General features: G+C 38.6%; 1 protein-coding gene across 7 annotated transcripts in view; it reads right to left on the bottom strand.

The window, feature by feature from the left end:
- Positions 1-3,928: 3,928 nt before the first annotated feature.
- Positions 3,929-15,395, bottom strand: part of ADAM23 (ADAM metallopeptidase domain 23) — a 173,524-nt gene continuing 162,057 nt past the window's right edge. For 3 of the 7 annotated variants that reach the window (XM_074968002.1, XM_074968001.1, XM_074968003.1), the window contains one exon: positions 3,931-7,956. In XM_074968002.1, coding sequence (XP_074824103.1) covers positions 7,908-7,956 — 49 coding nt within the window. In that variant the 3' untranslated portion in view covers positions 3,931-7,907. Of the gene's footprint in view, positions 7,957-14,964; positions 15,020-15,395 lie in introns of all 7 variants that reach the window. The other 4 variants (XM_074968005.1, XM_074968004.1, XR_012641489.1 and 1 more) reach the window with 4 other exon arrangements.

Below are 15,395 nucleotides of genomic sequence, written 5' to 3'. Positions count from 1 at the left end.
TTCAAAATACTATTTATACAAAGTGTGCTACAGTGCTGTACACCATAAGCAGACTGATTCCTGGTCCAAGGATCAAGGTGAAATCTGTCAGTCCTACAGCAATGACTTATAGGGGCTCTGTGCATCAGATAAAGAGCTCCCCACCCTAATCAGTTGATCACAGGGACAATGCCAATGACTGTTACTGAATCAGGCATGTAGACAATGGGACCAAAGCAGAAAGGAAGAGCAATATTGGACAAAGAAGGGTGAGAAGATAAAAATTTTATTAACAGATTAAGAAGGCTATTTGTTACAAAACCTACCCACATTCCCAGCCAAATTCTGGTGCCAACCAGACCTAGTACCTTCAAAAAAAGCAGCATGTTATACCAATCAAAATATGGAATCCAAGTCCCAGAGCAAAATATTTGGTTTAAAACAGCCTACGGTATCCAGATACTTAAGACAGAAAATTAGTATTTGTCACTTTTTAGAGAATCACCACCAGAGAAACATTTTGGCAGTAAATCAGGGGTTCCCTGCATATTATTATAGTGTGGTATTATTAGGTTACCACAGTGATATGCATTTGCTAATAGAACTAATATCAAAATGGATGCACATCTTGGGCCTGATCTAAAGCCCACTGACTTCTATGGGTTTTAGGTAAGGATCCATCTGCTTGAGTATGTGGTTCTAAGGGTATGTCTACTATGCAATCAGAAGGTGTGACTCGAGCTCCCATAGACATACCTGAGCTAGCTTTGATCTAGTTCTGCTCTGATCTAGCTCTAGCTCTGATGTAATGTAAGAGAAATGCACTTGATCATATGTCACCCACATCATTCATTCAAGTCCTATTGCTCCAAATTCATTAATTACTGGCTGCTTACCCAAGTGGGTTATTTTTATTTGTACATGACTTTTAAAATAGTAGTTAACTTTTACAGCAAGTGCCTCAGGTAGATCGCATGACTGTATCTGTGGTTATAATGGTGCAAGTTTGAAATACAGCACTAGCATGCCATTGTTTCTTGTATCTCATAAGGTAGGTTTGAATCTAAATACTGCCATTAAGTCCACATACCATAGGTCTAACTTAATGCATTTAGGTTATTGAGTAGTTTTAGTAGAGACTACCAACTACTGCTAACTCTGAACTAGTGAGTTTGTGGGGCTGACCTTTCTATACTGAAAAAGTAGGAGTTCAAATGGCAATATAAGTGGAGACTTTAAATAACAGCACAACAAGTAAGTTTGTTAGATTTCAGTGTTAGCATGGAGGCAGATTTAAGAACAGTTAACATACAGTATTGGGAGAAGAAAACAAGAGAGAAAAGGATGTAGTCAGTGCATTACAAAGCTAAGAACACAGAGCTATATTCTGCTCCCCTTGGTGAAATATAGAATGACTAATCAGAAATTAGATATTGTAGGTTTTAAGAGATCCATTATATCTTCCACAAATTCTGACCTGAGCTACCCTTCGCCTTGGCACCTTGCTGTTCGTGTTTTCTGCAATCAGAGTTTTCTTGTCTTCAAAATTCCAGTTGCAGATCTTAGAGTACAGAATAACCAAAGATGTAAAGGTAAATCTATATCTTCCATAAATTCAATCAGTATTCGTCAGAGTACTGATTTGTCAAGTTGTCCATTCTAACATCTGGTTCATGATAAAATAATAAAGAAAAGTAAGTGATAGATATTTTCATTATTTCATTTTCATTTCTAAGCATCAGCTATGTTTAAGCTGACATTGAGATATATATAGTTTTACAGATATGTTAGGTTTGAATGTTTTTTTTAATATATATATAATTACTACATAATGCTACAAGCCTTTGCAAAGAAATGGAAATGTTAAATCTAAAAATCAAGAAAAGGAAGTTTAAAAACCCTCATAAGTTGGCAACTGTTTTTTACAGCGAAGTTTAATCATAACTCATATATGGCGGCACTACAAGTGTTATTAAGGAATCAATCTTTCTTAATTAAGTCATACTAGTCCCAATCCAAAGCCCAAGTTTATGGAAAAAAATTGGATAAAATCTTCAAGAGCTTTTAAGTAACAGGGACATTTTTGAAAACTTTACCCTTGGACCTCAGTGGATTCTGAATTTGGTCCATTATTATATTTTAAAGTACCTTTGTACTTAGTGATAATTTTGACTTAAGAGGGCTTTAAAAACTGTGGGCTAGATCCTCAGCTGATGTCTATCAGTGTAGCTCCAATGATCTTCCTTTCACATCTGCCCAGACTTATGGCCATCTGACTGGGATACAAAAAGAAATGATAGGCTGGTCCAGTCCAAAAGTTCCCAGTCAGTCTGATTTACAGATGTGGGATAACATTTTCAAAAGTGCGTAAAGTGACAGAAGATTGAGTCCCATTGAAAATCAATGAGTTTTAGGCTCCTTACTCCTGGGGGAATTCTGTGCCAAAAAATTAAACATTCTGCAAAATTCTGCATTTTTTTTGTCAACATAACACAATGTAATCACACCAGTTTCAATTATTTTGGTAATTTATTTCAAAATACCTGTCAGCAACTATGTCTGTAACCAGAGCCATCCATCCCTAGGGTGAACCAGGGTGACTGCTCCAGGCCCCGCACTTTGGGCGGCCCCATGGGCCGGTGCAATTGGCCAGTGCGGTCAGTCCTGGAAGAGATTAATCTGTAACTTCTGCCCTGGGCCCCGCACCCTCCTAGGGATGGCCCTGTCTGTAACAATACAGGCAACAAAAGATTCACGAAATGTTTTTGACAAAGACTCCTTACTAGGCATATTAATACAGAACTCTGATTAATTTAAACTACAATACAGAAATGTATTTCCTGCACCCCTCAAAAGCAGTGCAAAGGCTTGGGAGAGTCAGGGGTAACAGGAGTGGAGGGAGACAGAAGCAATTGCTGGAAGAAGCCTGGGTGTGAACCTGGGAGGTTGTTGGGTGTGGGTGGGAAAAGTATAGAACACGTTTTTGGGGTTTTTTTGGGCAGGGAGGGATTGTTAGGGAGTCTCCACCATGCAGACCCTGGTTGATCCCTAGCTGCTCTCATTCAGTCAGGCACATCCGTCACTGCACCCCACAACCCCATGTGTCCTTGCACCCCAACTCAGCCACCCTCTCCCTCCCATCCCCATGTATCCCTGCACCCTCACTCAGCCACCCCACTTCCAGCCACGTGGCCCTTCACCCCCTCCCCTATTCCCATGTGTACCTGTACTCCTACTCAGCCCCCTCAGCCCCATCCCCAGGTGTGTCTGCACCCCTTACCCCATATGTCACTACACCCCCACTTCCATTCATCCCCCACCCCAGTCTGTCCCCTCCATATCCCGTGCCTCCTGACCTGGCCTCACGGGCAGGATGCTGTGAGGAAGGCAGCCTCTTTTGTTCCCTATCCGCAGCTGGGGCTGTCCCAGGAGCGGCTGATCTCTGTTCTGGTACCATAGCGGCCCCTTGTGAGCAAAAGATGTAACTGCAGCATCTTTCCAGCAGAATGTATTTTCTATGGGGAAAAAACAAAATTCTGCACAGCACAGGAATTCTGCGCATGTGCAGTGGTGCAGAATTACCCTAGGAGAAACTCTTATGTTCCACTGACTTCTACATGCATGTGAAAAACTATTGACTTTCCATGGGACCTAGGCTCCTTTGTCACTTTCTGCAGCTTTGGAAATTTTACCCATATACTGTTCACATGAGAAATTTGATTTATACAATTTGTGAAGCATTAAGACAAAACCATGCTCTTCTCCCATGAAGGACTGAAGAAATTAGTAAGGACATTCAGCTTCTTACACTACTGTCATACATCTAATATTTCCTATGCTGTTATATTATTATATCAATAAGAGGGCCAACTGTCATGCTGTTGTAAGCATGCAATTCCACTGATTACACTGGAGTTGCACTTGTATAAACAAGGGCAGAAATTCATTCATATTCCCTAATTTATTATATTGGCTTTTATGGTACTTACATAAGATTTCATTCCTTGAAAGCAAAAATATTGTAAATTTTCATACACAATAGACCAACATTGTATCCCTCTTTACAAATACATCAATGCTTCATTTAGATCCCGCTCTGTATTAAAGACTTGGTAGCAAAATAAGTCAGGGTAATATCTTATTTTCAAACTAATTCAGAATGCGGAAGCATTGTAACTCCCACTGATTCAAATGGGAGTTCCACGGGGGAACAAGTGTAAGACTCATGGGGTTTTCGCTCTTTTTGATTATAAAACAGAGACCACCGGGCAGGAGATTAGAACTGGCATCTCTACTGATCTCACTCACCCAGTTTTTTCTTCTGATGGGGAAAGTATGTACATTTTAAAAGCAAAGATCTCACCTGAAACTAATAATTAGAAAAAATCTTTCAGCATTTAAGGTTGGATGACTCTTGGTCAGAATCTATAATCAGACATTCTTATTGAGGCTTCGGATTGTTCCTGCAAGCTTGGTGACATTCTGAACATGGGAATTTAATAAAATAAGCATACATAATAAAGAAGAAAAATGATCAGAACAAAGCTACAACATTCCATGTTCATGATGTTTTAATACTCATTTTACTAAGAGTTGCAGAACAATGACTATTGAATTTCCATTCATCAGCAGCCAACAAGATATGAATGAGCATTAAGTCCAAACAAAAACTGGCTCATAACATCATACTGTGCACTTAAAAATATTTACAAATCATTTTAAAAAAGGAAGATTAATAGTGGAAGCAACAATGAATATAAAACATGGTTGACAGGCTTTCAAACAAAAATAAATTCAAGTATTACTTTGTAAAGTTCCTCAGACATTTGTCTTTAAATTTTGTTTGTGCAATACCCATCTTTGCATAGTAAAGAAAACTTTATAAAACTCTAGTTCTATGTAATTTATTTTTTAACATGCACCTACAGTATATTTAATTTGCCTCATAGAGCTCTCTTATAAAAGGATTAGGTCAGTTCAGTGGGATCATGCAGCATACAAGTAAGAGCTGTATAGTTACCATACATTTTCTTGTCAAGATGAATCATATAGTGGAGCAAAAATATAGTGGATGAAATGGGAACTCGTCATTGCTTAACGTTTACTCTATTAATATTAAATTGTGACACGTTATGATAAATTAACATAAGTAGCATGTGTACAATATTAAATGTGGCAAATGAATGGCTTAGAAAATCAACAATATCTAGCTAAATGGTTAAGACTACATAACTCTAGTACCACAGAAAAGATTTATGATAATCCACTTTTGTGAGTTATGTGATGTCATTTACATCCTGTACATACAGAGCATAATGCTTGTGTGTTTTACACATACACGCACACAGCTAAACAGTGGAGCGTAAATTCAGTCAAGAAATCGTATTTCCTATGAAATTGCTAGTGTAACAAAAAGTTACACCAACACTTACCATATGTACATAATATTTGGGGACCACTGTGGTCTGATTAAAATCATCACATCGCACATTTACAATGTTATTTGTGAAATGCTTATCATCAAAGTTTTATTATACAGGTAGTTACATTAGACACCTAATTGGTTTTGTAACCACAGTGGCATTTCTACTGTAGTTACCATATTGATTTTGCAGTAGAACCAAAATGTGCAGTTTAGTACCTGCCAGAGAGTAATTATATCTTCCATATGCAGTAGCAAAGTGGAAATAAGCAACAAAGTACCAGTGGGCAATACTACAACGCAAGTACTTTGAGTTCCCCTCAAAATTACAAGTATTCATTGTCATCGAACATTAATACAACCAAAACTCTTGCCCTGAAGTCAGATAATGTTGAAATAATGCTGTAAATAGCCCTGTTATCACAATATGGAGTAGATCTATATCAACACAGACTACCTAAGTGTAGCACCTCTTACTCATAATGCAATAACAGTGGTAGCTTTAACAAAATCACGTTCTCTAAAACATCATTTGACAAATAACTATATTGTCTGCAAAACATTATAGTTTTCATGGGAAAGACTTCTCTGACAATATCCAATCTGAAAGAGTTTGAAATATGTTTGGAGGCAAAAATGTTTTACTGAACAAAGTAAAGCAAAAAAAAAATTATAGTAATTGCAACCCTAATTTTTTCCTAGTATTTCCATCAGTTACTTTTAAAGCTAAATCCAGAAACTGACTCAACATTTGAACAAGGAAAATGAAAGTCAGGAAAATGAAATATAAGACCTAAATGGAGTTCGAGTTATAGGACTAACTCCCTCTCACTTATACTAATATAAAGAAGAGGTAATTCCATTGAATCCTGTCAAGTTACTAGTGTAAAACCAGAGTAAGTAGAATTATGAACAGGCTCTAAAGCTTTTCTTTGCCCAGTTCACCAAGGCCCAAGTCCAATGCCTGTTAAAGTTAATGGGAGCCCTTCCACTTTGTCAGTGGACTGGACTGTGCCCCATGTGTAAACATACAAGTAATATCATTAATGTGCCAACCCTCGGAAGTGAAATCTGAACAAACCCTAAGAGTGACAGTAACCATCCATAGCAGAAGTAGCATCTCCCCAGATTATACTTTGAAAGGTGATAGGTACTAAGGAGGGAAACTCAGAGTGACTCGGATGTTTGGATCATCTTTGCAAGCCTGTGAGGAAGGGAGAGAGGAGAATGGGTGGGAAAATGGACTAAAAGGGAAAGCCTTAACTTGTTTCAAGCTTTCAGCATTTTGTGAATATTTTAAGGCTTACTTAAGCTTGTTTTCCTTTCACTTGAAAAAGCTAGATAAAGGAAATAGTTGATAAAATTAAAAAGATATGAACTTGGCACTTTCGTGATTAATTTGAGATGGTGTCAATTTTCTTATATTATATACAGAAAATCTGCATGACAGCCAACAAAGTAATTCAAAAGAGACTTATTAAATACATATGCATTTACACATTTTAATATGGTTTGTTTTTTGGTTTCAAGCATACAAACTTTAGATCACACCTGTTTGGTGCCAGAACTCCCTGGATCTGCATGCTACAGCTGCCTTTTTTGAGCAAGCCCAGAACACCCGCTAAACAACATGCTAGAAAGATTAAAAGGGGAGCAAAATTAAACCACCAAAAATAGATTTACACAGAGAATAGAACCTTTCTAAGGAAATCCTTCAAAAAAGATACGTGGAAATTATATGTCAATCTCTTATTTCCATATATACATTTTTTCTTTCTATAGAAGAATTCTATATTATCACTGCTCAAAAACAATAGCTCCCACGCCCAAAGGAATTTTAGTCCAGGAGATAAAAGAACAGGGACAATGAATCCACAGAATAGGGAGCTTTCTCTCCAGAGAGAAAGAATGCACTGCACTGGTGGAAGAAGATTTCACAAGAAGAGCCTAATATCACCACCTCTGCATTCTGTGTTTTGTTGTTTTCTTCTCTGTATATATTTGGGTGCAGATCTTGTGCGGGCTGGCTTGCTAGCTTGTTTGTTTGTTGTATATATGCCATGCAGTTTACCCTTTCCAAAATTAGCTGCTCATGCCACTGGAATTTGTCATTTAATATGAAAAAAAAAGTCATGCAAACTCAAGTTAGTGCCAGCAGGCTGGGGAAAAAAATCTTCTATTTTACTATTTTGAAACAGTTCTCTTATTGCACTTGGTTGGTTTGCCCCCTTCTTTCTTTCTTTGGAAAAACAAAAACAAAAAAATAAACAGTTGTCCTTCACGGTCTTTTTTTTTTTTTTTTTTTAAGAGAAAGATGAAAGGACGGGAGTATTTGAACTTATCTCCAAAAAAGACAGTGTTCCTTCACTCCATCCCCAGCAACCCAACTTTAGTCATTACCATTTCTAACGTTCTTCTTTATTGACTGAGTTCCTGCACAGTGACAGCAAAGACTCCACACCCAGAATCCAGTAGTGCAAGAAGAAGCTTTTCCAGGAAAGTTCCTTCAGATAGGACCTTGTTGATTTGGATCGTACCTTCTCTTTTTGACATTTCTTCCAGTGTGCGTCAAAAGGATATGAAATGAGGAGAAAAAACATAAAACATTAGTTAGGCATAATGGGAGAGAAGCAGTGCTAACACCATAGTAAAGTAATAAGCTCACTTTGAGGTAGTCTCACAAACTAACCTTACAGTGAAGTAACTGTAATATTTGACCTTGAGAGGGTTTGGACACACTGTATTACAGTATCAATTCCTGCTGTCTCTATGAAGTTTAAAATTGCATGTGTTAAATCTATATAGTGTATATAATTAACTTTTTATTTATTTATTTATTTGCAGTACTGCAAGTGGCAGTCAGTCCTATTTAGGTGGGAAGTTTTTCAGACTGTCTGACATGTCTATACATTAAGTCAGGACAGCATTTGTACATCATTTGGAACCATTCAAAACAGTCACATTTCAAATGCAAAATTGCCTTTTTGCATTTTAAGAGTATCTGGCTGTTTATAACAGGTGCTCATTAATCGCCAAAACATAGATCTTCCACAAATGAGGTGGCCATGCTCCCTCAGGTATCCATCTTTGATTGGCTACCCTGAATCCACAGATAATTTTATAGCGGACCAAGCTATCTTAGTGTGTCTGTGAGCCTTTACCATACTATGGACTATGCGCTTTGAATCTCCAATAAGGTACAAAATATAGCAGATACCGAGACACTGCATTCGAAGGAGAATGGACAGAGACTTTTAATTATGCCATTACAATTTAGCTTTTATACTAATGTCCAGTCTCCTACGATATTGATACCCTATATCAATAAACAGCAAGACATTACAAGGCAACAGCACAAGTTGGGTGCAACCTCCCCATAATCTGGCTTTATGTGGGGCATCAAGCAAGGGGCTCATGCATTTAGTCTTAACATTGGGCATGTGCACCACTACCGCCACCAAATTGTCATGCAAAAGACACAGAACAGGAATTAAAAATTATATACACAAATCTCAAAATTTCCTTTTTGACTGTGCTCTCCCAATACCACCATTGCTGTAATGTTTAAGCTGAAAGCAAGTCTTTCCTAAGTTGTACAGGTGACTTAGGAATCAGTGCAAAAAGAAAAATTATCCAGGACAGTTCTTTCAGAGAACCTGGCAGCCTTTGATCTTGTGCCAGTGCTTGCTTGACTATTTGTTATTAAAGCATGCAGCGTAAGAGTTACAGGCTTTTAAAATTTCATTTTTTCCCCTTTTTATAGAAAGGTGTTGTACTAATCCTCATTGTGACTCAAACTGACTGCACTATTTAGATATATCAACCCAGAAATCTCTGTAGCATTCATACCCTCTGAGTCGATCTGATATTAATGGATACCATTTTTCTGGTCACATGTAGAATTGTAAGTAGGAAGTCTGAATAATATTTGACTATTTAAATCTGAATCAAAACTTGTCTGGACTTACTCTCTCTGCCAGTTTCTCTATTTTTCTATGGTGTATGAAAAGGAGTGCTTTAAATGACTGTCTATATATGTTACACGGCATACTGAAATTCAAACCCCACTAACAGTTATTTACCTTTAAAACAAATCTAAAAAATCAGATCACTAATACATGTGAAAAATTCAGATGATTTAACCATCCATTAAGCTCCAAATTTAAAGGAATATTCTGGAAAATGTTTGCATTCCTGTTATTTTTAAGGGGACAAACCACTAAAAGCCTATATTAAAGTCGAATGTGTCGCCTGAAGTTTTTCTATTAAATTGATGAGTGGGCTCTGTGACATTTAGTATAAATTTATTTGAGCATAAGCTTTCGTGAGCTACAGCTCACTTCCGAAAGCTTATGCTCAAATAAATTGGTTAGTCTCTAAGGTGCCACAAGTACTCCTTTTCTTTTTGCGAATACAGACTAACACGGCTGCTACTCTGAAACCTGTCATTTAGTATGAAGTTACAGTGGGAACATGTTTTGCTAGCCTCTCAATATAACCCCCCAGGTCTTTCCAACTGACCCCTTCCTAAAGTAGTACTCCTGAGCAGCACAATCCTGCTAGTACTGTCTCTGAGCAGCAATGGACGCACTTTGGAAATGCCGCCAACTGTTGTGGAACTGTAACACAGCCCACATCATATCAAATGTCTTCTAGGGTCTATTTCAAAGCCACAAATCTCATTTTGATCATGCCCTACAGTTCATTAAATGAAAATACATTCTTCCAAAGGTAAAAAATTAAGTCTGCTAATGCCTTTCTTCTTTTTCAGTATTTCCTTAATATGTTACATCAAAATGTTATGTTTCCTCTGGTCAATCATTAGTAACAACTGTTTTCTCCATAATATCAGAGACTGACAAAGCTGTCATGCCTGAAAACTAAGGGTGTAGGGATCTAAATGTGACATTCAAAATAAGTACCCAAAACTGTTTTTGAAATACACTATTCTTGATGTTCAGTAAGTCAGTTTTGCATATTAATTATTTGGTAAGAAATAACACCTTGCTTTTATGTAATACTTATCTGAATATCTCAAAGTGCTTAACTAAGGTGGATAACATTATCTCACCCAAGCTTATACAATAAGCCAGTGGCAGAACTGAGAGAAGAATTCAGGCCTCCTGACAGAGTCACATGCTCTAACCACTATGAACAAATCTTGGCTCCCCCCCCCCCCAAAAAAAAATCATAACTAGAAGTGAGGGAACTAAAAATATTACTACTGAAGGATCCCCATTTATTCATAGGCCAAGTAGAGTGTAGCAATTTATCATAATTAATTTCCTACACTATTCTGCTAATCCTCCATTATAGCTAACCTCCAAGCACTGCTAAAAAAATCACGTTGTATAAATCTTCCTGATGAACACTGGTCAGAAGAGTCAGCTGAACCCTCTACCCTGCTATATCAAGATCCCCACCTGGCTGTATAATTGTTTCCCTCACCCCTACACCAAGTGCAGGGCTGGGCACAAATGCAATCCTTGCAGTCAGAGCACACAAGGACTATCGGATTAGCGCACACAGGAACGCTACACTCCCCAAAAGAGTCATGCTCCTCCCACATACTATTCAGCAGAATGGGCCTTATGTGCGGTCAGGGTAGAGCGGCACACGCCACATACTGTGCAGTGGGGTTTGTGAACTGGGGTTTGTGAACTCCTGGGGGTTCGCAAAATGTTACGGGGGTTCTCAGGAAAAAATTCCCTAATGGCGGACAGAGCTGTCCCTAGGAACCCCGGAGCCCCTGGACTTCCAAGAGCTAAGCGGATCAAAGCAAGCATATCTATCACACTGAGGAGATTTAAACTTCAAGACTCCTTATAAGAAATGGAAAGGGAGGTGGATATTTTTTGCTGTTTTTAAAATTAAATAGGCAACTAGCATTGTTTTTAAAATTATTATGAAGAACAAGTCTAAGCTTTGTTGTAATGAGCGTTGTTTGCCTGGACTGCTCAAGACCTGAATGCTTGTGTAGGAGGAACGATTTGAGTTGGCTTCTTAAATACCTTCATGCTGTTTCACATCTGATACTCCTTGCTGAAACATAGGAGCCTTGTCTTACACCAGGCTTATTCAAAGTGATACAAGCTATGAAAGTGAGATCTTGGAAGAGTATTGCCGTTTTCATAATTTAATAAAAATACTGTAATGATAAATAAAATAAATATTGTGTAATAAGCATGTCATAAAAACAATTTTTATATTTCCAAGATCACTGCTTTTATAATTTGTACTCAGGTAAAGGAGAAAATCCCTTGAAATATTCATTTTTAGGAGGGGGTTTGCGAGACTTGACGTTTTAGTGAAAGGGGTTCACAGGTTGTTAAAGTTTGGGAACCACTGTGTTAAAGGGTATTGCAGAGGCTGTGCTTTGTCCCAGGAAGCCTCAGGAGCTTCCAATGTGGCAGTGCGGCTTTGCACTGGCCCCTCTTGCAGGCTGTGGCTTCAAAGCATGCGTTAGCCCTTAATATTTAAAAACACACACACACACAAATATATATAGATGTATCCAAAAAGCTCAGTTCATTTAATGGACTAAAGGCACTATTAACATCCAATTACATCTAAGACTACTATGCTATATTTTTGTAACTTCAAAAATGCGAAACGCAGCTTCTGATTATAAAACAAATTAGCAGAAAAGATGTATATCAAAGTGCAAATCATTTTTATAGCTCAGTTGTAAAATACTTAAAACTGAGGTTTAAAATGGAAATGTTGCAAGATCATTAGTTTTAGCAATGCCTTGTTAAATGTTTAGTTCCCCAGAACTAAACACAAACTCAGTCACATTCTTCCCCCAAACGATTGCATATGGATTCCACTGAAAACAGGAATTCATGCATTGGAGTGCAGAATTTGGCCTGCCACAGGAGGGTAGATATCCTGGGCCCTATCTTGAGGAGGTAGGAGACAGGCCTGGCTAGGACTGACAGGAGTGTGGTCTTTCCCTGCTGGCTGGCTCACCTACCTCTGGGAATAGTTGTTCTGAGATACTGAACAGCAGCCACCCCTCTCTGGCCAATAGGGGTATCTCTACACAGCATTTTGGAGTGAGCCTCCCAGCCAGGTTTGACCCCCTTTCCTAGGCTTTGGAGTCCGAGCTCCAATCTGATTGGCAACTTTAAAATGCTGGCTATGCAGCTATTTTTAAAGGACTAGCACAAGCCCTGCTAGCCTGAGTCTGTCGACTGAGGCTGGAAGGCTCGATCCAAATGCTGTATAGACATACCCCTAGAACCTCACCTGGCTTCACTGCTGTTTCAGGATATGCTCCCTGTATGCTAGCAACGGCTGCTCTTTTGGACTCCCTCTTGGCCCCTGCCGCTCATTCTTCCTCAGCAGCAAAACGCAGAAGCACTAAGACCACTTCCCTTCCACTCCACAAGAGGCTGCTGTTTAGGGCTCCCTATTTCCTCCTCCAGCCCGTATAAGCATTGGCTCTTCTTCAAGGCTGCAGACCCACACATGCTCATTGGCCAGAGGAGGAGGAGGAACAGCGTGGTGCCTTCACTAGTGCAGTAGACACCAATGTGAGGAAGAGGAAATGAGCCCTCGGGGAAAGGGTCACGCTACAGAGAATGATGCTGAGGCCACCACCTTAACTTCTGCATTGCCTGTTGTTTTTGGTGCTGTTTTAGCCAGGGAACTCTAACACGGCATTAACTTTTTTTTTACATTTAATCCCAGTTTCAATAATTCACAGTAATAAAAATTCAGTCTCCATTAGGTGTGAATCCAAGAAAAACACAACTATTACTTCTGTTAAAAATCAAATACTCATAGCATGACGATAACAAGCCACAGTGCAAAGCAATAATCACCTACATTCCATTTAGGACAGTTGCTTTTAACCCTTTTGACAGCATAGTTTATTCTTTGCAAAAATAAATATACAAAATAAATCCACTGCTACCCCAGTCTTTTATTACAGTTTTGATGTAACCTATTTGTCTCCTCTTTGCTTATAAGTGTTCTGAGAAGATCACAGCAATGAATGCACAAACACACTGCCTATTTTAGTAGCAACTAATTACTAGTGTTGCTATTGCAGTACATTATGTTCTTGTAAGTTGGTGCCTTCCTCCATGTTCACAGAAACACAAACTCTTGCCAAAAAAATTAAGGGTTACTCCAATGACTGCACAGTCCCTTCAAATCAGTAATGTTTCTGTAAAGTTTCCCCACACCAGATCTTGAAAAAGTGAGCAAACCCACGGTAACCAGGCTGTTGCTATGTGAAATTGCAAATTAAAACAACAAAGCTGGGGGGTGGGATCATCAGCTTCAAAACAGAGATCGAGTCTAGGGCACCTGCTTAGCTAGCCTTCTGCCATCTGTTGGCATGAGGAACAGTAGTAGACATAGCGTGTTATTTGATTTTGAGCAGGTGGATTCATGCTGCTCATGGACCCACTGCACACACTTTGCAAGGAAATGCAGAGTGGAGGGAAAAATAGATGTTACTGACAAACCAGAGAGCTGGTATGTAGTTCCTATAGGAAGCATACACAAGATTTCAGAATCTCACTGCACAGGCTCTCTACTGTATTGCCCTACACCACAACAGAAATATAGCATTGCTGATCATTTTTGACTTTCTGGTATCAATAGGGTACAGGATTTGGCTCAATTTAAATTCCTAAAGCTGCCTTTATGCAGAAGTTTAAGGATTGGGTAAATATTTGGCCACCTAGTAATCCTCCACTGGGCAGGAAAGCTCTGGTTCTTAGCAGCTAGTCCTGGGAATAATACTGTGCCTATACATTTTTACCTACCACAGCACCTCCCCTACTGGTCTATTCCCCATTCAGAGGACTATTATGCAGTCTCAAAAGAAACTTCCAACATTTTTTTTAAATTTAGCCCTTACCAGTACTACTACTTAATATTGTTATTTACCAAGTACCCCCTTTCAAAAGGTAACAAACTATCAAACCAGCATTTAAAAAAGCAACTGCATTCGTTACTCTAGCAAAACTACACATTTATACATTCACCACTGTCAAGTAATTCTATATTAAAAAGAACTGGAAACTGAGCCTAAAGGTGAAATTCAGAGGGCCCACACAAGACTGCCCACATTAACTAACTCCTCATTCCACTTCCACTTTAGTCCTTAATGAAACATTGTAATGTTTGAAGGGCGGTCCATGGATCCGCTGCCATTATGTGAATTTCACCATCAATACATGTTATGTGTTTGCATAGTGCCTAGAACAGTGCAGCTCTGACCCAAGAGAGGGGCCCCTAAACACTACTGCAGTACAAAGAACAATGACAACTTCGTCAAATATAAACAAGGTCTTCTGTGAAACAAAATATAGTTCCTAACAGGGTGTTCACTAGCAACATTGAACTCAAATTGACTAAATATGTTCCTTAAGATCTATGTGCACCAAACATTCTACTGAGACTTGATCACAACAACTTTTCATTCCTATTTTTATCCATATCTTTCCAGAAAACGTCTAAAAATAAATCCTAGTTTGTTTTGCTAATTTATACCAAACTGACCCACTAAGTTCATGAACAAAATTTGCTTAATTGCAGCTTACGTTTGATTTGGACTTGACACCACAGTACTGTATGTGCATGTGAACACCTGATAACCTGTGGAACAAAAATCACATCTCCTAGTTTGTAAAGTATTGGCTACTTTTTCTCACATTACTAAAGACTGAAACATCACTTGCTTAAAAGGAAAATTAAAACCCACGCTATTAGTCTTGAACATCCTACAAAAAAAAATCTGGAAGCAAAGTGTGAGAGGCCCTACATCGTGCTAGCCTTCTTCCACATACAAGTGAAAAAGCCTTTTCAATTCCCCCCAAAAAACATGCACTTCAAGCTGTGAGCTAGGCCAGGCCATTGTATTTGAGGTTCTGCTACAGAATAAATATTTATATCTTGCTCTTTTTAAAATATTGAACTCCTGATATTTTCAATATGAGAGTGTACTCATACAGGGATACCAAATAGTTTTATA

Source organism: Natator depressus, chromosome 11 (genome assembly GCF_965152275.1).
Source record: "Natator depressus isolate rNatDep1 chromosome 11, rNatDep2.hap1, whole genome shotgun sequence".
NCBI lineage: Eukaryota > Metazoa > Chordata > Testudines > Cheloniidae > Natator > Natator depressus.
Note: the sequence above shows the minus strand (reverse complement) of the source record. Positions and strands in the feature narration are given on the sequence as shown.